At 47.4% G+C, this 24,016-nt stretch overlaps 1 protein-coding gene across 1 annotated transcript in view; it reads left to right on the forward strand.

Moving 5' to 3' along the window:
• LOC123757291 (transforming growth factor beta receptor type 3) overlaps window positions 1-24,016 on the forward strand; it is a 720,483-nt gene that overhangs the window by 421,787 nt on the left and 274,680 nt on the right. The window contains 1 exon segment of the mRNA XM_045740847.2: window positions 8,862-9,199. Within this exon segment, the coding sequence (XP_045596803.2) occupies window positions 8,862-9,199 (338 nt within the window).

Here is a 24,016-nt window from a genome sequence, read left to right on the forward strand (position 1 = left end):
AAGATCTGGGGAAAGTATAAAAAATAGTCTATTGTGCAAATGCTTCACTGGAAAAACAATAGTTCTTCTGTATTGAATCAGAATGCACTTTTAAAACACTTGGAATATTACTGACGTACAAATAAAATTTGTTGTGAACTCAGGAAATGTTTAAAAAGCACCACAGAGAAGCTGGGTGAGGAGTGGGAAGCCAACTCCGATATTTAACGAGTCACTGAAGGGGATTTACAAACAGTGCAATGGCTCTACACTGTAAAACACTGTTGAATCATGGCACAGTAAACCTCATCTATTAATAATCCATATCTCAACTATGGTATTTGTGCTTGGGGCTCTACTACCCAAAATCACTTATGTCCTCTAATTACTCAACACAAAGCTGCTATTAGGACAATATCCAATTCTGGCCCCAGACATCACTCGGTACCCCTACTCAAATCTCTGAATATGTTAGACATTAAGTCACTGCACATTCTCTCATGTGTATTATACATATATAAAACGCTAAACTATAATGCCAATCCTGATCTCAAAAGCTTCATAGAAGGTTGTAACAGAACCCATGAGCACCACACCAGAAATAAATACAGTTTTGATATTCCTAGAGTACGACTTCATCAAACTAGAAATGCTCTACAAATCAAGGGGCCCAGAATGTTTAATGACCTTCCCAACCATGTTAAAGACTGTACCTCTCTCAACCAGTTTAAGTTAAAAACGAAGCTATACCTAATAAATTCCCTGTAACCTACCTTACCCTTCTATTGTCAACCAATATCTGTTTTTCTTTAAAGAGCGCTGTTTGTCGACATAATTGTATTTGTGCTGCTTTTTCATCTATGTTTTCATTTCTTGTTTTCATTCTACTCATTAAGCTCAATTAGTATTAAGCTTGTCATTTAAGTTTATCATGCCCGAAACGCTATGCGTAATAGTGGCTTTAGGCATTGTATGTACTAGCTCTACCTATAAGTCAACCAATCCTTGTAAAAATTTATTGTATGTATGTACCGTACCTAAATAAATTTGTATTGTATTGTATTGTGTATTGTAATTACTTAACTCAGGACTGCAGGATATGAAATTTAACAGTAGCCAAATAGGTGAAACAGCGTCGAAGCGTGTGGCGTGTGGTGGTTTGTTTACATCTGGGGGGACAGTAGCGCACCTGCAGCAGCGGCACGAAGCTTAGGCTGACCACACAGGAGTGGAGATGATGATTTCAAGAGATCGACAATATTGCAGAGACGATGATGTTCCACCGGTAACGGCGAAAGCAGCACAGGTGACACTAGATTTGATGAAAAATCACCATTACTGGATGGATGATGGAGCAACAGCGACCTGGACCTAGATTCAGGAAGCTCTGTGTATTTCTTCGTAAGTGGGTTTGCTACGAAGGTTCCTAAGTGCGCCCTAAGAAGATGCTTAGGTGCGATTCAATAAGGTATACTTAGGAAGAAAATTGTTGGTTCACCTGCGTGCCGATAGAGGTCACTACTGTGTTTCGTTTGCCCAATCAGAGAGCAGCAACATTCTTCATATTGAAGATTTAGCGCTGGCTTATCGGAGCTCTACTGCCTCTTGTTTACGTCGAATTTTCTTATAAAATTAGTATATTTCGAAGTAAAACAATGTTTTTTCAGCTTCTACAGCCAGCACCGACATTGTAGTAAACAAATGTTACATTTGTTGTTTACCTACGTAATTCTAAGAGATACTGTGTAGCTGTCCTTGTTGCTCGGAAGATGTGCTGACAATTATTGTATATATTTACTGAATTTACCCAAGGGCCACTAACTATCTAGTGACCTCGAAGAGGACAGAAAGCCGGCGGCTTGTTAAAGGGCCCACCAATTGTCTTAATGATATTTTTTAGCTGGAATTTGGCATTTACGGCTTCAGCGGGTAGGCGGTTCCATGGGTTTATAGCCCTCTTCGTGGAAAAAAAAAACGTCTGTTTTCAGTCCTACTTGAGAGAACATACTCTCCAACACTCTATCTGTGATTGTCCTGTTATCAGTGACTTCATACCAAATGGTATGAGGTATTTTGAGCTCTGTATTTACTTCATACACTCAGGAATATTGGAAGATATTCTTGTGCTGCACCCAGATTTTGCCAGTGGAGGCTAATAGATCAGCATTAAGTATTTTGTTCTCTCCTAATTCCATGTATGACTGGCCATCCTGTGAGGTGAGGATGTTGGGTGAGCTTGTAGCTGGTTTTTGATCTACATTGTGTGGTCCTTTATACAGAATAGGGAAGCAGCACATTGCTGTGTATACCTAAACATGTTTAAAAATACATTGTTTGAGAGGAGTTTTGTAGAAACTGGTAAGAGTAATTATAATATAATGTTTCCATGATTCAGTGCCTAGCTCTTGTGAAAATTGCTTAGAGTTGTTTAGTCAGAGTTGATTTGTTTTTTGTATTGAGGCTGGTATTTTCTAAATTGATTCCATGTACAGTATGTCTAACCATCCTGTGAGATGGGAGTATTAGATAAACTTATAGCTAGTTTTTTTATCTATACTGTGTAATATTCCATATAGAATAGGGTAGCAGCACATTGCTGTGTATACCTAATCTTCTTAATAAAAAAAATCAGTAATAAAGATTTTAAATTATAGTTTGTATTATTACAAATACAGTACTGTATTATCCTTATTAAATCATGTTGACCATGGATCATTAAGATCTCATGTTGATATGTAATACAAGTCATATTTCTTTTGAACTGCTAATCCATGCTAATCATTCATTAAATTGTGCATTATGTCTCAATTTTTCACTTCCTTGGATATACTGTACAGTACAAAAAGATAGGATAAAAATAAACCAGTAATATTTCTTTCATTATATTTTTCATTTAAATAACTGCATCAATATTTTTACAGCTGACAGGATTTGTTTTCCCATACAGGTGCTTTATTTGTTAAAAAAAATTTGGTTTATTGTTACACAATGGTGCTACATAGCCTTCCCAGCTTGGTGCCTTCTTTTAATACTTACTGATTAAAAAATAAATAATAAATACATTTTATTCAGGAAAAGTACATACAGTTGATTTACAAACATAATGTTGGATTTATAGGCAGAGCTAGTACATACAATACCTAAAGCCACTAATACTCATAGCATTTCGGGCAAGGTGTGGGGGGAAAAAAACACAGACTAAAACTTAATAGTAATCGGGATTAGGTATAAATTGTGTTGAAAGAAGGAATAAAAAATACAAAAAGGGGGGTTAACATAGCATAAATCAGCAATTGCACATGTTGGTGAACAGCGTTGTTTAAAAAATAGCAAGACATGGGTTGACATTTAGGAGGTAAGTTAGGTTACATGGAGTTAATTAGGCAGTACTTGGTTTAACTCTTAAACTGGTTGAGAGAGGTACAGCCTTTGACATGATTTGGGAGGTCATTCCACATTCTGGGTCCCTTGATTTGTAGAGCACTTCTAGTTTGGTTACACACAGCCAAATTGAGTAACAGGAAGAGGTCTTGGACACAAATTTGTTCCATGCTAAATGTAGAGGAATCAGCTGAGTATTCCTCAAATAAAATAAGTTGCCTCAGCTTATAAGGTAAATAAAATAAGCATTTCTCAAATAAGTAGCTGCCTCACCTCACTGCCTTACTGCTACATAGCCTTCCCGGCATGGTGCCTTCTTTTGATAATTACTTGTTCCACACCCAAATTGTATAACAGGAAGAGGTCTTGGACCCCTAATTCCCCCTCTCTTTTTTAATAATCTATATAGTCATAATTATAGCTTTAAGTATTCAATGAATAAAGTTTTTGACATTTTTACCCTTTTCCTTACCTAACATCATTTGTGCAGCATATTTTTATTTTATGTCTCACCCAGATTTAATTTCAAAATAAAACCAAACTAAATAAATTAGAAATGGGTATGTATAGCTAAGGTACACCCTTACTACTAGATGAACAGGGGCATTTGGTGATAGTAAATGATCCCATCAGGCAGGGCTCATCACCTTCTCTCATATTTCATGTTCACCAGTGTTTATTTACTTAATGCTTACTTACTATGCTTACAAAACAAGTCACAAGCAAAAGACTTAACAATCCTTGGCTTACAAAGGGAATACTTAAATCCATTAACAAAAAACACGACCTTGAGAAGAAGTATAGGCTAGGAACAGTCTCCAAAGAATTCTAAAAGAATTACTCGTTATTGCTATCTAAAATAATTAGACGAGCCAAAACTAAATACTATGAAGATAAATTTACCCAAATAAAGAGCAACATTAAAAAAACTTGGAGCACAATTTCACAAATATTGGGATCAAAGAAGATTTTAAATAACAAACCAACACTCCTTTCCAATAACGTTGGTCAGCTTTCAGCCTCTGATTCTGCTATTGAGTTCAATAGGTTCTTCTCTTCCATTGGGTCATCCCTTGCAAATGATATTCCATCTTCCTGTACTGATGTTAAGGACTATCTTACAGGTAACTATCCACAGTCTCTGTACCTAAAGCCTACTAGTTCCACTGATGTCAATGAAATAATCCTTTCCCTTAAAACCAAGTCTAGTGCCCTCGAGGAGATACCAACTTTAATTTACAAAAAAGCCTCCAGATCTCTAGCCCCTGCTATTGCATTGCTCTTCAACAAGTCACTTGAACTCCAAACCTTTCCTGACATTCTAAAAAAAGCAAGAGTAACCCCTGTCTACAAATGTGGTGATCTCACTGATGTTAACAACTACAGACCTATATCAATCCTGCCTAACTTGTCAAAAATATTCGAAAAGCTAATCTACAAGCAGCTTTACTCTTTTCTAGCCAAACACAATATACTTAGCTCTTGTCAATATGGCTTCAGACCCAAAAAATGCACTAACGATGCACTTATTAGTATGATTAACTTAATTCACGCAGCTCTTGATAAAAAGGAGTTTCCTGTTGGGTTATTTGTGGACCTGCGTAAGGCTTTTGACACTGTCAACCATCAAAACCTTCTTCTTAAATTACATCATTATGGAGTCAGAGGACACTCCCTGCAATACCTCAAATCTTATCTTACTGACAGGCTCCAGTATGTTTCTGTGAATAATACAATTTCTCCCACCCTACCCATCAACATTGGTGTTCCTCAGGGCAGCATACTTGGCCCTCTCCTCTTTCTCATCTACATTAATGACCTTCCAAATGCCTCCCAACACCTCAAACCAATTCTATTTGCTGACGACACGACCTTCATTTACTCCAGTCCTGACCCCCTTGCTCTAAATGCCACAGTAAATACTGAGCTAGAGAAAGTCCATCTTTGGCTAACTGCCAACAAACTCACCCTTAACATTGACAAAACGTTTTATATTCTGTTTGGCAATAAATCCTCTAATCAGATAAATCTCAAAATAAACAATACCCAAATTTGTAACAAATTAGATGGCAAATTCCTTGGCATTCTCATCGACCACAAGCTGAATTTCCAGGGACACATTCTAAATATATCAAAAAAAGTTTCAAAAACTGTTGGCATTCTTTCTAAGATCAGATATTATGTACCCCGCCCTGCCCTGGTTACTCTCTATTACTCCCTCATCTATCCATACCTCAACTATGGTATTTGTGCTTGGGGTTCTACTACCCAAAATCATTTACGTCCTCTCATTACCCAACACAAAGCTGCTATTAGGTCAATATCTAACTCTGGCCCCAGACATCACTCGGTACCCTTACTCAAATCTCTGAATATGTTAGATATTAAGTCACTGCACATTCTCTCTTGTGTATTATACATATATAAAACGCTGAACTGTAATGCCAATCCTGACCTCAAAAGCTTCATTGAAGGTTGTAACAGAACCCATGAGCACCACACCAGGAATAAATACAGTTTTGATATTCCTAGAGTACGACTTAATCAAACTAGAAATGCTCTACAAATCAAGGGACCCAGAATGTGGAATGACCTTCCCAACCATGTTAAAGACTGTACCTCTCTCAACCAGTTTAAGATAAAAACTAAACACTACCTAATAAATTCCCTGTAACCCACCTCACTCCTTTATTGTCAACCCATGTCTGTTATTTTATTTTATTATTATTATTTTTTTTTTTAATCAACACTGTTTGTCAACCTATTGTATTTGTGCTGCTTTTTCAGTCATGTTCCCCCTTTTTTTTATCTTTATTTGTATTTGTTTTCAACACTTTTTATTCTTTATGCTCAATTAGTATTAAGTTCTAGATATTAATGTTTTTCTTGCCCGAAACGCATTGCGTAATAGTGGCTTTAGGCATTGTATGTACTAGCTCTATCTATATATCAATCCATTAATGTAACATCACTTGTATGTATGTACCTTACCTGAATAAACATATTTATATTTATTTATTTATTTATTTAATAACTACTGGTATAATATCTTGCTATTATAAAACTAATTCTACTATCATCAAACACATATTTACTTCAAGTTTCAAGCAGAGAATGCATATATAACTAACACGAAGGACTCCTCTTCACTAGATTCACCAGCTATAATATTTTGGTCATGTTCCAATATCATAAATCGATCCCAGTGTTATGTAGAAGAGAAAAAATGACTTATATCCAGTTTACGTAAAGCTACGAGTGGTCGAAACCACACTTAAATCCCGGAATGAACTTACGAAGGTTTTTCCACTTAGGGTAGCTCTTTGAATACGGACGTAGCCGCCACGAAGGCACTAAGACGGGAAACGCTCTTAGCTAAGAGGAAAAACCTTTGTAAGTACCTTCCTGAATCCGGCCCCTGAGTAGCGGCGGTGATGGCGTCAGTACAGTCAAAAGCAGGTTAACACTAATTGTTCTTAAAAAATGCACAACACATCCGGAGATCATTCGGAGCTGGAGGCGACTATGGCATTAGCTGGAACAGTACAGACAAACCACACAAAAGACATGCATCTTGCTCTTGCTCTGCTCTTGACTCCTGTGGTGGGTGGCACAGGAGATTCGAAATGCCGTGGGAAATTCAAAATGGCTGGCGCGGGAATTGTCCTCTCCCCTCACTGATGAGAAATTGTGCTTGCTGCAAAATATCCTGCCTTACTTTATGATACCGTTGACCTAGAGCAGATGTTGATGATAGGAACTTGGACTGGTATAATTATTGATGATGCTTTGAGTGTAGCAGGTGGCAGTAGTGGATGGCTTACGGCGTGGGCACTTTAGTTTCTGGTTCAGAAAAAAATCATGAAATCCCACTGCTGCTACCAGTATTCGTCCATTATTCGTGCTTGGTTGTTGACTTGATCTTGCTTGGAACTGAAGAGAGACATTGTAGATTGCTTCACAGGGCTTTCTTTATTAAGGTAAATAAGATAGCTCTGAAGCACCGAGGTCCTAAACTGTCTAGGTGTGTGAGATACTTGTGGCCTCCACTTGAGAGCGGCCACTGCCGGCTCTGTGGGAATGACGTCATAGGCATAGCTGCCTCTGTGATTGGCTATTCTCCAACCGTCTTACAATTTGAAGTAACATTTCCGCTGCCACCACCTAACCCTGTTACCATCTGTACCTGGATGGGATTTTGGGAGTCATCTACTCCCCAAGCCAGGCTTGATTTGTGGTAACTTGGTTCGGCAGGTTGTTGCTTGGAGTGGCCCGCAGACTCACATATCCACCACAGCCTGGTTGGTCCGGTTACTTCTTGCAGGAAACTATTCAGCTTTTTCTTGGAGTCCACTTTTGTTCCAGTCATATTTATTTTCTTTTTTTAAATTTAATTTTAGATTATGTAAAAACATAACTCAAACACTGCATGTTTATGTAAGACAGACGTAAATATGTAAGTTAGATTATCATTGTAAAACTACTACAATCATCTTCTGTGGTTGATTGTTCAATAAATCGCTAAACTATATATTTCACAGATACCTAAACCAGTCTGTGGAGGACAGAATAAAATGAATATATGATGGTTAGCATTGTACATGTATGGAGATGTCTGTGGTAGAAAATATATAAAATGGGTTAGTTTCTGGTGTGTCAGTAGGTTAATGGGCCAGTAGGCAGTGAGTCACTGAGATAGAGGGTTTTGAGTGGGTCAGTTAATGGGTCGGTGGATCAATTGGCAATGGGTCAGCGTGTGAGTCAGTTATTCAGTGAGTCATTAGACAGTGAGTTGGTAATTGGGTCAGTTAATGGACAGTGAGTGGGTCAGTGGGCAATGAATGAGTCAGTTAACGGGTCAATTAGTGCACAGTGTCATTGGGTCAGCCAGAGAGCAATGAGTGACTCAATGTTTGCCTTCAACAGACATGGCCATACATGGACAATGTTAACCAACTTACATATCATTGTTCTCCATAGACAGGCGTTATATGATCTGTTAAACTTATACTTCAGCGATTTATTGAACAATCACCCACAGAAGATGATTGTTGTAATGATGTGGTGCTCTTGACTACAGTGACTGAGGCAGTAATGTGGTGCTCTTGACTACAGTGACTGAGGCAGTAATGTGGTGCTCTTGACTACAGTGACTGAGGCAGTAATGTGTTGCTCTTGACTACAGTGACTGAGGCAGTAATGTGTTGCTCTTGACTACAGTGACTGAGGCAGTAATGTGGTGCTCTTGACTACAGTGACTGAGGCAGTAATGTGTTGCTCTTGACTACAGTGACTGAGGCAGTAATGTGTTGCTCTTGACTACAGTGACTGAGGCAGTAATGTGGTGCTCTTGACTACAGTGACTGAGGCAGTAATGTGGTGCTCTTGACTACAGTGACTGAGGCAGTAATGTGTTGCTCTTGACTACAGTGACTGAGGCAGTAACGTGTTACTCTTGACTACAGTGACTGAGGCAATAACGTGTTACTCTTGACACACAGGAGGCGAGAATGGGGAGCTGTGTGTAGTGGAGACGCCACTGAGGACCCGCTACGTACGCCCTGTGGTGGAGACCAGCGCCCTGTGCCACGGCTGCCTCTTCCCGACGCCCACGCCCACGCCCGACGCCCACACCCCGCCCATACAGCAGGTGCACATCGTGCACGTGGAGGAGCCCGAGGGAGGGGCGGTGCAGGTGGTGGTGACGGGGCACGAGCGGGTGGAGGCCTCCAGGGTGGCCATCGTCCTCCACTCCACCACAGCCTCGCCTCCAGTCACCTTCACCGTCACCGCCGCCCCCAACACTCTCTCCAACTCCACCACCAAGCACCTCCTACTGGTGAGTCACTCCTCTCCCCCTGTGAGTCACTCCTCTCCTCTGTGAGTCACTCCTCTCCCCGGTGAGTCACTCCTCTCCCCGGTGAGTCACTCCTCTCCCTGGTGAGTCACTCCTCTTCCCGGTGAGTCACTCCTTTCTCCGGTGAGTCACTCCTTTCTCCGGTGAGTCACTCCTCTCCCCGGTGAGTCACTCCTCTCCCCGGTGAGTCACTCCTCTCCCCGGTGAGTCACTCCTCTCCCCGGTGAGTCACTCCTCTCCGGGGAGTCACTCATCTCCCCGGTGAATCACTTCTCTCCCCGGTGTCACTCCTCTCCCCAATGAGTCACTCCTCTCCCCTGTGAGTCACTCCTCTCCCCGATGAGTCACTTCTCTCCCCTGTGAGTCACTCCTCTCACCGGTGAGTCACTCCTCTCCCCGGTGAATCACTTCTCTCCCCGGTGTCACTCCTCTCCCCAATGAGTCACTCCTCTCCCCTGTGAGTCACTCCTCTCCCCGATGAGTCACTCTCTCCCCTGTGAGTCACTCCTCTCTCTGGTGAGTCACTCCTCTCCCCTGTGAGTCACTCCTCTCCCCTGTGAGTCACTCCTCTCCCCTGTCAGTCACTCCTCTCCCCTGTGAGTCACTCCTCTCCCCTGTGAGTCACTCCTTTCCCCTGTGAGTCACTCCTCTCCCCGGTGAGTCACTCATATCCCCGGTGAGTCACTTCTCTCCCCCTGTGAGTCACTCCTCTCCCCGGTGAGTCATTTCTCTCCCCGGTGAGTCACTTATCTCCCCTGTGAGTCACTCCTCTCCCCGGTGAGTCACTTCTCTCCCCTGTGAGTCACTCGTCTCCCCGGTGAATCACTCCACTCCCAGGTGAGTCACTCCTCTCCCCGGTGAGTCACTCTTCTCCCCAGTGAGTCACTCTTCTCCTCAGTGAGTCACTCTTCTCCCCGGTGAGTCACTCTTCGCCCCTGTAAGTCACTCCTCTCCCCGGTGAGTCACTCCTCTTCCCGATGAGTCACTCTTATCCCAAGTGAGTCACTCCTCTCCCCAGTGAGTCACTGCTCTCCCAGATCAGTCACTCCTCTCCCCAGTGAGTCATTATCCCCGGTGAGTCACTCTTCCTGGTGAGTCATTTTTCTCTCCGATCAGTCACTCCTCTACCCTGTGAGTCATTCCTTTCCCCAGTGAGTCACTCCTCTCCCCAGTGAGTCACTCCTCTCCCCAGCGAGTCACTCCTCTCCCTGTTGAGTCATTCTTCTCCCCAGTGAATCATTCTCCCCGGTGAGTCACTCCTCTCCCTGGTGAGTCATTCTTCTCCCCAGTGAATCATTCTCCTCAGTGAGTCACTCCTCTACCCTCTGAGTCACTCTTCTCCATGGTGAGTCATTCTTCTCCCCAGTGAGTCACTCCTTTCCCCGGTGAGTCACTCCTCTCCCTGGTGAGTCATTCTTCTCCCCAGTGAATCATTCTCCTCAGTGAGTCACTCCTCTACCCTCTGAGTCACTCTTCTCCATGGTGAGTCATTCTTCTCCCCAGTGAGTCACTCCTTTCCCCGGTGAGTTACTCCTCTTCTCGGCGAGTCACTCCTCTCCCCGGCGAGTCACTACTCTCCCTGGCGAGTCACTCTTCTCCCCTCTGAGTCACTCCTCTCTCCGGTGAGTCACTCCTCTCCCCTGTGAGTCACTCCCCTGTAAGTCACTCCTCTCCCCGGTGAGTCACTCCTCTCCCCGGTGACTCACTCCTTTCCCCTGTGAGTCACTCTTCTCCCCGGTGAGTCACTCCTCTCCCCGATGAGTCACTCCTCTCCCCGGTGAGTCACTTCTCTCCCCGGTGAGTCACTTCTCTCCCTGGTGAGTCACTTCTCTCCCCTGTGAGTCACTACTCCCCCCGGTGAGTCACTCCTCTACCCTCTGAGTCACTATTCTCCATGGTGAGTCATTCTTCTCCCCAGTGAGTCACTCCTTTCCCCGGTGAGTCACTCCTCTCCCTGGTGAGTCACTCCTCTACCCTGTGAGTCATTTCTTTCCCCGGTGAGTCACTCCTCTCCCCGATGAGTCACTTCTCTCCCCGATGAGTCACTCCTCTCCCCGGTGAGTCACTCCTCTCCCCAGTGAGTCACTCTCCCAGATCAGTCACTCCTCTCCCCAGTGAGTCACTCTTCTCCCCGATCAGTCACTTCTCTCCCCAGTGAGTCACTCTTCTCCACGGTGAGTCACTCTTTTCCCCGGTGAGTCACTCTTTTCCCCGGTGAGTCACTCTTTTCCCTGGTGAGTCACTCTTTTCCCCGGTGAGTCACTCTTTTCCCCGGTGAGTCACTCTTCTCCCCGGTGAGTCACTACCCTGTGAGTCATTCCTTTCCCCGGCGAGTCACTCCTCTCCCTGGTGAGTCACTCTTCTCCCCAGTGAGTCACTCCTCTCTCCGAGGGTCACTCCTCTCCCCAGTGAATCACTCCTCTCCCCGGTGATTCACTCCTCTCCCCGGTGAGTCACTCCTCTCCATCGTGAGTCATTCTTCTCCCCAGTGAGTCACTCCTCTCCCTAGTGAGTCACTCCCTCTCCCCAGTGAGTCATTCTTCTCCACGGTTCGTCACTCCCTTTCGCTTAAGAGTCACTCCTCTACATGTGAGTCACTCCTCCTTCTAGTGAGTCACTCCCTTTCACTTAAGAGTCACTCCTCTACATGTAAGTCACTCTTCTCCTTGGTGAGTCACTCCTCTCCCTGGTGAGTCACTTCTCTCCCCTGTGAGTCACTACTCCCCCCGGTGAGTCACTTCTCTCCCCGATGAGTCACTCCTCTCTCCGGTGAGTCACTCCTCTCCCCGGTGAGTCTCTCTCCCAGATCAGTCACTCCTCTCCCCAGTGAGTCACTCTTCTCCCAGATCAGTCACTCCTCTCCCCAGTGAGTCACTCCTCTCCACGGCGAGTCACTCTTCTCCACGGCGAGTCATTCCTCTCCCGGTGAGTCACTCCTCTCCCCGGTGAGTCACTCCTCTCCCTGGTGAGTCGCTCCTCTCGCTGGTGAGTCACTCTTCCCAGTGATTCACTCCTCTACCCTGTGAGTCACTCCTCTACCCTGTGAGTCACTCTTCCTGGTGAGTCACTCCTCTCCCTGGTGAGTCACTCCTCTCTCCATTGAGTCACTCCTCTCCCTAGTGAGTCACTCCTCTCCCCGGTGAGTCACTCCTCTCCCAATTGAGTCACTACTCTCCCCATTGAGTCGCTCCTCTCCCCATTAAGTCACTCCTGTCCCCGTAGAGTCACTTCTCTCCCCAGTGAGTCACTCCTCTCCCCGGTGAGTCACTCCTTTCCCGATGGAGTCACTACTTTCCCCAGGGAGTCACTCCTTTCCCCAGGGAGTCACTCCTCTCCCCAGTGAGTCACTCTTCTCTCTGGTGAGTCACTCCTCTTCCCGGTGAGTCACTTTTCTCCTCGGTAAGTCACTCCTCCCCCCTGTGAGTCACTCCTCTCCCTTTGTGAGTCATTCTTCTCCACTGTGAGTCACTCCTCTCCCTGGAGAGTCATTCCTCACCCCTATGAGTCACTCCTCTACCCTGTGAGTCACTCCTCTCCTTGGTGAATCACTCCTCTCTCTGGTGAGTCACTCCTCTCCCCATTGAGTCACTCCTCTCCCTAGTAAGTCACTCCTCTCCCCGGTGAGTCACTCCTCTCCCCATTGAGTCACTCCTCTCCCCATTGAGTCGCTCCTCTCCCCATTAAGTCACTCATCTCCCCGGTGAGTCACTTTTCTCCCCGGTGAGTCACTCCTCTCCCCGGTGAGTCACTCCTCTCCCCGGTGAGTCACTCCTCTCCCCGGTGAGTCACCCCTCTCCCCAGTGAGTCACTCTTCTCTCTGGTGAGTCACTCCTCTCCCTGGTGAGTCACTCCTCTCCCCGGTGAGTCACTTTTCTCCCTGGTAAGTCACTCCTCCCCCCTGTGAGTCACTCCTCTCCCCGGCGAGTCACTCCTCTCCTCGGCGAGTCACTCTTCTCCCTTCTGAGTCACTCCTCTCCCCTGTGAGTCTCTCCTCTCTCCGGTAAGTCACTCCTCTCCTTTGTGAGTCACTTCTCTCCCTGGTGAGTCACTCCTCTCCCCTGTGAGTCACTCCTCTCCACCGTGAGTCCCTCATCTTTGCTGTGAGTCACTCCTCTACCCTGTGAGTCATTTCTTTCCCCGGTGAGTCACTCCTCTTCTCGGTGAGTCACTCCTCTCCCTGGCGAGTCACTCCTCTCCCCTGTGAGTCACTCCTCTCCCCGGTAAGTCACTCCTCTTTCTGGTGAGTCACTCCTCTCCCCTGTGAGTCACTCCTTTCCCTGGTGAGTCACTCCTCTCCCTTGTGAGTCACTCCTCTCCCCTGTGAGTCACTCCTCTCCCCTGTGAGTCACTCCTCTCCCCTGTGAGTCACTCCTTTCCCCTGTGAGTCACTTCTCCCCGGTGAGTCACTCCTCTCTCCAGTGAGTCACTTCTCTCCCCTGTGAGTCACTACTCCCCCCGGTGAGTCACTTCTCCTCGATGAGTCACTTCTTTCCCTGATGAGTCACTCTTCCCGGTGAGTCACTCCATCCGGTGAGTCACTTCTCTCCCTGGTGAGTCACTCCTCTCCCCTGTCAGTCACTCCTCTCCCTGGTGAGTCGCTCCTCTCCCCTGTGAGTCACTTCTCTCCCTGGTGAGTCATTCCTCTCCTGTGAGTCACTCCTCTCCCCGGTGACTCACTCCTATCCTTGGTGAGTCATTCCTCTCTGTGAGTCACTCCTTTCCCTGGTGAGTCACTCCTCTTCCCAGTGAGTCACTCCTCTCCCCGTTGAGTCACTCCTCTCCCCGTTGAGTCACTCCTCTCCCCGTTGAGTCACTCCTCTCCCCGTTGAGTCACTCATCTCCCCGGTGAGTCACTACTCTCCCGGTGAGTCACTCCTTTCCCTGATGAGTCACTCCTCTCCCTGGTGAGTCACTCCTCTCCCTGGTGAGTCATTCCTCTCCCGGTGAGTCACTCCTCTCCCTGGTGAGTCATTCCTCTCCCCGTTGAGTCACTCCTCTCCTGGTGAGTCAATCCTCTCCCCAGTGAGTCACTCCGCTCCCCGGTGAGTCATTCCTCTCCTCTGTGAGTCACTCCTCTCCCTGGTGAGTCATTCCTCTCCTCTGTGAGTCACTCCTCTCCCTGGTGAGTCATTCCTCTGTGAATCACACCTCTCTCTGGTGGGTCATTTCTCTCCCCTGTGAGTCACTCCTCTCTCTGGTGAGTCATTTCTCTCCCCTGTGAGTCACTCCTCTCTCTGGTGAGTCATTCCTTTGAATCACTCCTCTCCTTGGTGAGTCATTCCTCTCCATTGTGAGTCACTCCTCTCTCTGGTGAGTCATTTTTCTCCCCTGTGAGTCACTCCTCTCCCCGTTGAGTCATTCCTCTCCTCTGTGAGTCACTCCTCTCCCTGGTGAGTCATTCCTCTCTGTGAGTCACTCCTCTCCCTGGTGAGTTATTCCTCCCCCCGGTGAGTCACTACTCTCCTCATTGAGTCACTCCTCTCCCCATTGAGTCGCTCCTCTCCCCGGAGAGTCACTTCTCTCCCCGGTGAGTCACTCCTCTCCCCGGTGAGTCACTCCTTTCTCCAGGGAGTCACTCCTTTCCCCAGTGAGTCACTTCTCTGGTGAGTCACTCCTCTCCCTGGTGAGTCACTCCTCTCCCCGGTGAGTCACTTTTCTTCCCGGTAAGTCACTCCTCCCCCCCCTGTGAGTCACTCGTCTCCCCGGTGAGTCACTTCTCCCCCTTGTGTGTCACTCCACTAACTGGTGAGTCATTCTTCTCCCTGGTAAATCACTCCTCTCCCTGATGAGTCATTCCTCTCCCCTATGAGTCACTCCTCTCCCCGGTGAGTCACTCTTCTCCCCTGTGAGACACTCCTCTCCCCGGCAAATCACTCCTCTCCCTGGTGAGTCACTCCTCTCCCCTGTGAGTCACTTCTCTCACTGGTGAGTCACTCCTCTCCCCTGTGAGTCACTCCTCTCCACCGTGAGTCACTCCTCTCCACCGTGAGTCCCTCATCTATGCTGTCAGTCACTCCTCTACCCTGTGAGTCACTCCTTTCCCTGATGAGTCACTCCTCTTCTCGATGAGTCACTCCTCTTCCCGGTGAGTCACTACTCTCCCTGGTGAGTCACTACTCTTCCCTGTGAGTCACTCCTCTCCCTTGTGAGTCATTCTTCTCCACTGTGAGTCACTCCTCTCCCTGGAGAGTCATTCCTCAACCCTGTGAGTCACTCATCTACCCTGTGAGTCACTCCTCTTCGTGAGTCACTCGTCTCCCCGATGAGTCACTCGTCTCCCCGATGAGTCATTCCTCTCCCCCGGTGAGTCACTCCTTTCCCTGGTGAGTCACTCCTCTCCCTGGTGAGTCACTCCTCTCCCTGGTGAGTTATTCCTCTCCCGGTTGAGTCACTCCTCTCCCTGTGAGTCACTCCTCTCCCGGTGAGTCACTCCTCTCCCGGTGAGTCACTCTTCTCCCTGGTGAGTCATTCCTCTCCCCGTTGAGTCATTCCTCTCCTCTGTGAGTCACTCCTCTCCCCAGTGAGTCACTCCTCTCCCCGGTGAGTCATTCCTCTCTGTGAGTCACTCCTCTCCCTGGTGAGTCATTCCTCTCCTCTGTGAGTCACTCCTCTCCCTGGTGAGTCATTCCTCCTCTGTGAATCACTCCTCTCCTTGGTGAGTCATTCCTCTCCCCTGTGAGTCACTCCTCTCTCTGGTGAGTCATTTCTCTCCCCTGTGAGTCACTCCTCTCGCCGGTGAGTCATTCCTCTCTGTGAGTCACTCCTCTCCCTGGTGAGTCATTCCTCTCCTCTGTGAGTCACTCCTCTCCCTGGTGAGTCATTCCTCCCCGGTGAGTCACTACTCTCCCTGGTGACTCACTACTATCCCCGGTGAGTCACTCCTCTCCTTGGTGAGTCATTCCTCTCCCCTGTGAGTCACTCCTCTCTCTGGTGAGTCATTTCTCTCCCCTGTGAGTCACTCCTCTCCCTGGTGAGTCACTCCTCTCTCCGGTGAGTCACTACTCTCCCTGGTGAGCCACTACTCTCCCCGTTGAGTCACTCTTCTCCCCGGTGAGTCACTCCTTTGAATCACTCCTCTCCTTGGTGAGTCATTCCTCTCCTCTGTGAGTAACTCCTCTCCCTGGTGAGTCATTCCTCTCCCCGGTGAGTCACTACTCTCCCTGGTAAGTCACTACTCTCCCTGTTGAGTCACTCCTCTCCCCGGTGAGTCACTCCTTTGAATCACTCCTCTCCTTGGTGAGTCATTCCTCTCCCCTGTGAGTCACTCCTCTCTCTGGTGAGTAATTTCTCTCCCCTGTGAGTCACTCCTCTCCCTGGTGAGTCACTACTCTCCCTGGTGAGTCACTACTCTCCCCGGTGAGTCACTCCTTTCCCTGGTGAGTCACTCCATTCCCTAGTGAGTCATTCCTCTGCCCGTTGAGTCACTTCTCTCCCCAGTGAGTCACTCCTCTTCCGAGTGAGTCACTCCTCTCCCCGTTGAGTCGCTCCTCTCCCCGGCGAGTCACTCCTCTCCCCGGTGAGTCACTACTCTCCCGGTGAGTCACTCCTTTCCCTGGTGAGTCACTCCTTTCCCTGGTGAGTCACTCCTTTCCCTAGTGAGTCATTCCTCTCCGCGTTGAGTCACTCCTTTTCCCAGTGAGTCACTCCTCTCCCCGTTGTGTCACTCCTCTCCCAGGTGAGTCACTACTCTCCCGGTGAGTCACTCCTTTCCCTGGTGAGTCACTCCTTTCCCTAGTGACCCATTCCTCTCCTCGATGAGTCACTCCTCTCCCCGGTGAGTCACTCCTGTTCCCAGTGAGTCACTCCTCTCCCCGGTGAGTCACTACTCTCCCCGGTGATTCACTCCTGTCGATGGCGAGTCACTCCTCTCCCTGGTGAGTCATTCCTCTCCCCGTTGAGTCACTCCTCTTCCCTGTGAGTCACTCCACTTCCCGGTGAGTCTCTCCTACTGGCGAGTCACTCCTCTCCCTGGTGAGTCATTCCTCTACCCTGTGTCACTCCTCTTCCCTGTGAGTCACACATCTATGATGTGAATCACTCCTCTCCCCGGTGAGTCACTCCTCTCCCCGGTGAGCCGATCTTCTCCTCAAGGAGTGAGGAGTGACTCCTCACTCCTCTTAATGGTAAGTCACTCTTTGCGAGTCATTCATTTTATTGGTGAGTCACTCATTATACTAGTGAGTCATTCATTTTACTGGTGAGTTACTCATTATACTGGCATTATACTGGCATTATACTTACCACTCATTATAGTGGTAAGTCACTCATTATTCTTGCGAGTCACCAGAATAATGGTGATTCCAAAATTATTCTTAATTTTAACTGATTTCCGATTTCGGTTAAAATCGGGACAGTAGCCAACACCATCAAAATGAAACCAAGAAGACAAGCCACTGGAGTCAGCCACGTGTCCACACCACTGGAGTCAGCCACGTGTCCACACCACTGGAGTCAGCCACGTGTCCACACCACTGGAGTCAGCCTCGTGTCCACACCACTGGAGTCAGCCACGTGTCCACACCACTGGAGTCAGCCAAGTGTCCACACCACTGGAGTCAGTAACGTGTCCACACCACTGGAGTCAGCCACGTGTCCACACCACTGGAGTCAGCCACGTGTCCACACCACTGGAGTCAGCCACGTGTCCACACCACTGGAGTCAGCCACGTGTCCACACCACTGGAGTCAGCCACGTGTCCACACCACTGGAGTCAGCCACGTGTCCACACCACTGGAGTCAGCAACGTGTCCACACCACTGGAGTCAGCCACGTGTCCACACCACTGGAGTCAGTAACGTGTCCACACCACTGGAGTCAGTAACGTGTCTACACCACTGGAGTCAGCCACGTGTCCACACCACTGGAGTCAGTAACGTGTCCACACCACTGGAGTCAGCCACGTGTCCACACCACTGGAGTCAGTAACGTGTCCACACCACTGGAGTCAGCCACGTGTCCACACCACTGGAGTCAGTAACGTGTCCACACCACTGGAGTCAGCCACGTGTCCATACCACTGGAGTCAGCCACGTGTCCACACCACTGGAGTCAGCCACGTATCCACACCACTGGAGTCAGCCACGTGTCCACACCACTGGAGTCAGCCACGTGTCCACACCATTGGAGTCAGCCTCGTGTACACACCACTGGAGTCAGCCTCGTGTCCACACCACTGGAGTCAGCCACGTGTCCACACCACTGGAGTCAGCCACGTGTCCACACCACTGGAGTCAGCCTCGTGTCCACACCACTGGAGTCAGCCACGTGTCCACACCACTGGAGTCAGCCACGTGTCCACACCACTGGAGTCAGCCTCGTGTCCACACCACTGGAGTCAGCCACGTGCCCACACCACTGGAGTCAGCCACGTGCCCACACCACTGGAGTCAGCCACGTCCACACCACTGGAGTCAGCCACGTGCCCACACCACTGGAGTCAGCCACGTGCCCACACCACTGGAGTCAGTAACGTGTCCACACCACTGGAGTCAGTAACGTGTCCACACCACTGGAGTCAGTAACGTGTCCACACCACTGGAGTCAGCCACGTGTCCACACCACTGGAGTCAGCACAGTGTCTCGCATCAGGCTTGGATACCCATGTGCATGGGAAATAGGCTTACAGGTTCCGGAAGATGAGAGGAAATGTCAACATTGTGGAGAAGTGTCCGATAGACCACTGGAACATTATCTAACACAGTGCAGAGTTACAAACCCAATAAGATTTAAACTTAGATTCAACAGAGCAGAAGAAGTTGTTAAACACATACGGCAAAATCTTACTGAAGCAACCATAAGAGTCATAAATATTCATACTCCACCCAAGTAAAACAGAAACAAGCAACAGTAAGTGGGCCGGCCAGAGGCTTAGGGCCCTCGCAGGAATACCCCTGCCCACCCCCCCAATAAAAAAGCACAGTATCCACACCACTGGAGTCAGCAAAGTGTCCACACCACCTCAATTGACAACATGAAAGATGAAGATACAGGCAGGCTCATTGTGAATGACATCCAAACTGCAAATAACATAATTCATATTAACAGGAACTGAGAAGACTTTGAAAAAGAAATTAACAACATGCCTATGCAATCAGCTCCTGGGCCTGACTCGTGGAATTCAATATTCATGAAGAACTGTAAAGTACCAGTAGTGCGAGAGCTCCGTGTAATATGGAGAAAGAGCCAGGATACAGGGGGAGATACCAGTAGCACTTAAATCAGCAGATATAGCTCCTCTGCACAAGGGAGGTAGTATAGCTTTGGCAAAAAATTATAAACCAGTTGTACTAACCAACATCACATAAAAGTTTTTGAAGGAGTGATTAATAATATAATTTTCCAGTTTTAAGTAAAATAATGAACTTCACAACCTAGGACAAATGGATTTAGAGCGGAAAGATCCTGTCTGTCACAGTTACTCGACCACTGTGACAAAATCACAGAAGCCTTAGAGGAAAAACAAAACACAAATGTTGTATTCACAGACTTTGCAAAGGCATTCGACAAATGGGACCATGGAGTGATAGCCCATAAAAGGAGATAATTTTAAATAACGTAATAGTGGGGTGTTGAATTGTCAACTTTCTGTCAAACAAAATGAAGAGAGTAACAGTCAATCAAATAAGATAAATTCCAAGTGAAATGAAAAGCTCTGTTCCCCTGGGCACAGTCCTTTCACCACTGCTATTTCTCATTCTTATCTCAGATATAGACAAAAATACTAGTCACAGCTTTACATCCTTTGTCATCCTTCGCAGATGATACAAAAAACAGCATGACAATTGCCTCTGTAGAAGACACTGAAAAACTGAAGGCAAATATTAATAAAGTCTTCGATTGGGCAACTGAAAATAACATGATGTTTAACGGTGACAAGTTCCAGGTACTTAGGTATGGAGGTTTAGTGCCCTAATACCCACCAGACAAGAGTTAAGTAAATGCAAGTCTCTATTTAATACACATATATTCTAAAGCCGTACAAACTAAAGGAGGGTGAGAGAGCGCATCTGGTCTCGTGGCTGTCTGTCTGTGCTTGTTGTTCCCTCGTTAGTCAGTTTCGTCTCTCTTGCTTCTGCCGTTTTCCCTTATCTCTGCCATGTTGTAGAGGATACTGAAGTCACTACAGTACTCCTCTCCCTCTCCAGATGACAAGGTATCAGGGAATCCAGGAATCGGGAAGGTTGGTGAACTGTGCATCACGTGTCAGTAGTGCGATCCTCCATGTCGATGTTACCATCGCTGTCGTCCATTGTTACGGCCCTATTGGGACGCAACCGGGTTCTTCTCTGATGGTAGTAGAGTTTTGGGAATCCAGCCCCAAGTTAGTAGAGGCTTTCAAGGGGTGAGCTCCGTAACACAAGTAAAATTAACGGGGGAGGTAGGCAAGTACACTAAATGATGAGAATTTTCCTTCAAATATATTTGCCACCACCATATATATATAAAACAGGTCACACACGGGGATTATAACTACACTTATATACAGTTCTGTCTTCCTCCGAAGACACTGGATATTCGGCGATGCTCACTCTGGGTAGCCCTGGTTCCTTCTTCTGTGGCCCACGATGAATCCACGCTGACTACCCCAAATCTACCCTGGCCACAGGCCAGCCAAATCACAGTCCCACTGGATGCTTCGTCGTGGAGGCCTTCAACCACAATCCAGCCTGTAGCTGGCAGGTACCGATCAGCTCCGCTGTATGGGCCACTCCACGACCGATACTAGGGTTGCGAGCCCTAGCCAGGAGCCTCGTGTGACTCGCTAGTCACTCTCCTCATACAGCACCCCAGTGGGTGGTCTCTTCCACCAGCCAACCCCGGTTAATGCGATTCCCGACACTGCCACTCCTCAGGCAGGCTATTGTACTCTCAACAGAGTTCGTCCGGGGGTGACTCACAGCTTCTTCAAAGCAGACTGGTGAAGAGACCTTGGCTGCCTTGGGTAGACTGCCCCATCGTCCAACACTGCAGTCCCAGGTCGACTCTGAAACCAGACACGTCATCAGTACTGGGGACACGACCTGGGGCCACCAGGAAACATCACTTACAGAAACGCCCACCGACTTAAAGAGTTAGTGCTTTTTCGGCCCATTTGCTTAGAAATAAGTGCTTATTGTACCTGATTTATATAAACCAGACAAGTCATTAATACTGGGGCGCTCTAGGGAACGTCACTCACAAGCTTAGACAGAAACGTCCACCTCTTCACTCCATAGATAGCGTTCACTGTCTAAGCACTACCTCACCAGAGGTCAGCAGCGGCTACTCCACTAGTCAATTAAGACAGGAATCCAGCTCCTATTGCCGGCATATCCTGTCACCACTAGATGGCGTCGTCCATTTGGAGGGGGTTTCGGGAGTGGACTCACAAATGGCGTTGTCGTCCCTGCTCCGTGCTCCGACGATAGACTCGGGTTCGTAACATCCATGCTGTCATCAGCAGGCGCAGATCTGGAGATAGTACCAGTAGATGAAAGAAATCAGTAGGTATATCTTCAGGAAGGGAGGTCCACTGATGATGTGGATTGAGTTTGCTGGTGTGGTACCAGACCTCATCCCCAGCAGCAGCTGCTGGGATCGCCACTGCTGGCATGGTGTCGAAATGTGCTGCTTTCACCCGATTGATCGAGACAACCACTTCAGCACTCTGACAGTCGGTGGTAATAGTTTTAGAATTCTCGACAGCACCCAGAAAGGTCCCTCATATGGCTGCTGTAGCTGCTGATGCATCACATCAACCCTCAGAAACACATGGCTAGCATCGAGAACGTCCTGGGGTATATAGGTAGGGCATGTAGATGGGTGACGAGGGGGACATAGGGCGAATCTGTGACATCGCCCTCCGAAGCCGCTCCATGAAAGCTGATGTGTCCATCAGCTCATTGTGTGGTGTTGGAGTGATCAGATCATCAGGAAGGTGGAAATCGGAAACATGTATATGGTCAGCCACTGCAAACCCACTGTCCTCTTTAGTTGCCAAGCAGATGCCGAGGAGTACCAAAGGAAGGTTGCCAATCCATGAAGTCAGGTCTGGTTGTGCACTTAGAGCCGCCTTCAGTTGGTGGTCAAACCATTCAACCATCTCGTTAGCCTGAGGATGGTACCTTGCCTTGAGGTTACCTTGAGGTGCTTCCGGGGCTTAGCGTCCCCGCGGCCCAGTCGTCGACCAGGCCTCCTGGTTGCTGGACTGATCAACCAGGCTATTGGACGCGGTTGCTCGCAGCCTGACGTATGAGTCACAGCCTGGTTCATCAGGTATCCTTTGGAGGTGCTTATCCAGTTCTCTCTTGAACACTGTGAGGGGATTGCCAGTTATGCCCCTTATGTGTAGCGGAAGCGTGTTGAATAGTCTCGGGCCTCAGATGTTGATAGAGTTCTCTCTCAGAGTACCTGTTGCACCTCTGCTTTTCAACGGGGGTATTCTGTACATCCTGCCATGTCATCTGGTCTCATGTGATGTTATTTCTGTGTGCAGGTTTGGGACCAGCCCCTCTAATATTTTCCCCGTGTAAATTATTATGTATCTCTCCCGCCTGTGCTCAAGGGAGTACAGATTTAGGCTCTTTAGTCGGTCCCAATAGTTTAGATGTTTAACTGAGTGGATTCTAGCAGTAAAGGATCTCTGCACGCTCTCCAGGTCAGCAATTTCTCCAGCTTTGAAAGGGGCTGTCATTGTGCAGCAGTACTCCACTCTAGAGAGCACAAGCGTTTTGAAAAGTGTCATCATTGGTATAGCATCTCTAGTGTGAAAAGTTCTTGTTATCCAACCTGTCATTTTTCTTGCAGTTGTGACGGCTACTTTATTGTGTTCTTTAAAGGTAAGGTCTTCCGACATAAGTACACCCAGATCCTTTACATTGCCTTTTCGTTCTGTTATGATTTGCCTGAGTTTTATACGTGGTTTCTGTTTTTATATTTTCATTTTTTCCATAGCGCATGAGCTGGAACTTATCTTCGTTAAACACCATATTATTTTCTGTAGCCCATAGAAAGACCTGATCTACATCTGACTGGAGGTTTGCCGTGTCCTCTATGTTGCCTACTTTCATGAAGATCCTAGTGTCATCTGCAAAGGATGATACAGTGCTATAGGTTGTGTTCTTGTCTATGTCCGATATGAGGATGAGAAAAAGTACTGGAGCAAGCACAGTACCCTGGCGGACTGAGCTCTTCATGGTTGATGGGCTGGATTTTATTTTGTTGACTATTACACGTTGGGTTCTGTTGGTCAGGAAATTGTAGATCCATCTGCCTATTTTTCCGGTAATTCCTTTTGAACGCATTTTATGTGCAATAACGCCATGGTCACATTTATCAAAAGCTTTTGCGAAATCTGTGTAAATTACATCAGCGTTTTGTTTGTCTTCCATAGCATCTAATGCCATATCATAGTGGTCCAGCAACTGCGACAGGCAAGAGCGCCCTGTTCTGAGACCATGTTGTCCGGGGTTATGGAGATGCTGTGATTCCATGTATTTTGTGATCTTACTTCTTAGCACTCTCTCAAAATTTTTTATAATGTGTGATGTTAGTGCTATCGATCTGTAATTTTTTGCCTCTGCCTTATTTCCTCCTTTATAAAGTGGTGCTATCTCTGCTGTCTTTAGTATATCAGGAATAACGCCAGTATCTAGGCTTTGCCTCCACAGAATGTGGAGGGCCTGCGATAGTGTTTTTTTACAGTTCTTGATGAATATGGAGTTCCAAGAATCCGGGCCTGGTGCAGAGTGTATAGGCATACTGTTTATGGCTTCTTCAAAATCCAGTGGGGATAGGGTGATGTCTGATATATGATTTGA

This window comes from Procambarus clarkii, chromosome 13, assembly GCF_040958095.1.
Source record: "Procambarus clarkii isolate CNS0578487 chromosome 13, FALCON_Pclarkii_2.0, whole genome shotgun sequence".
Taxonomy (NCBI): Eukaryota; Metazoa; Arthropoda; class Malacostraca; order Decapoda; family Cambaridae; genus Procambarus; species Procambarus clarkii.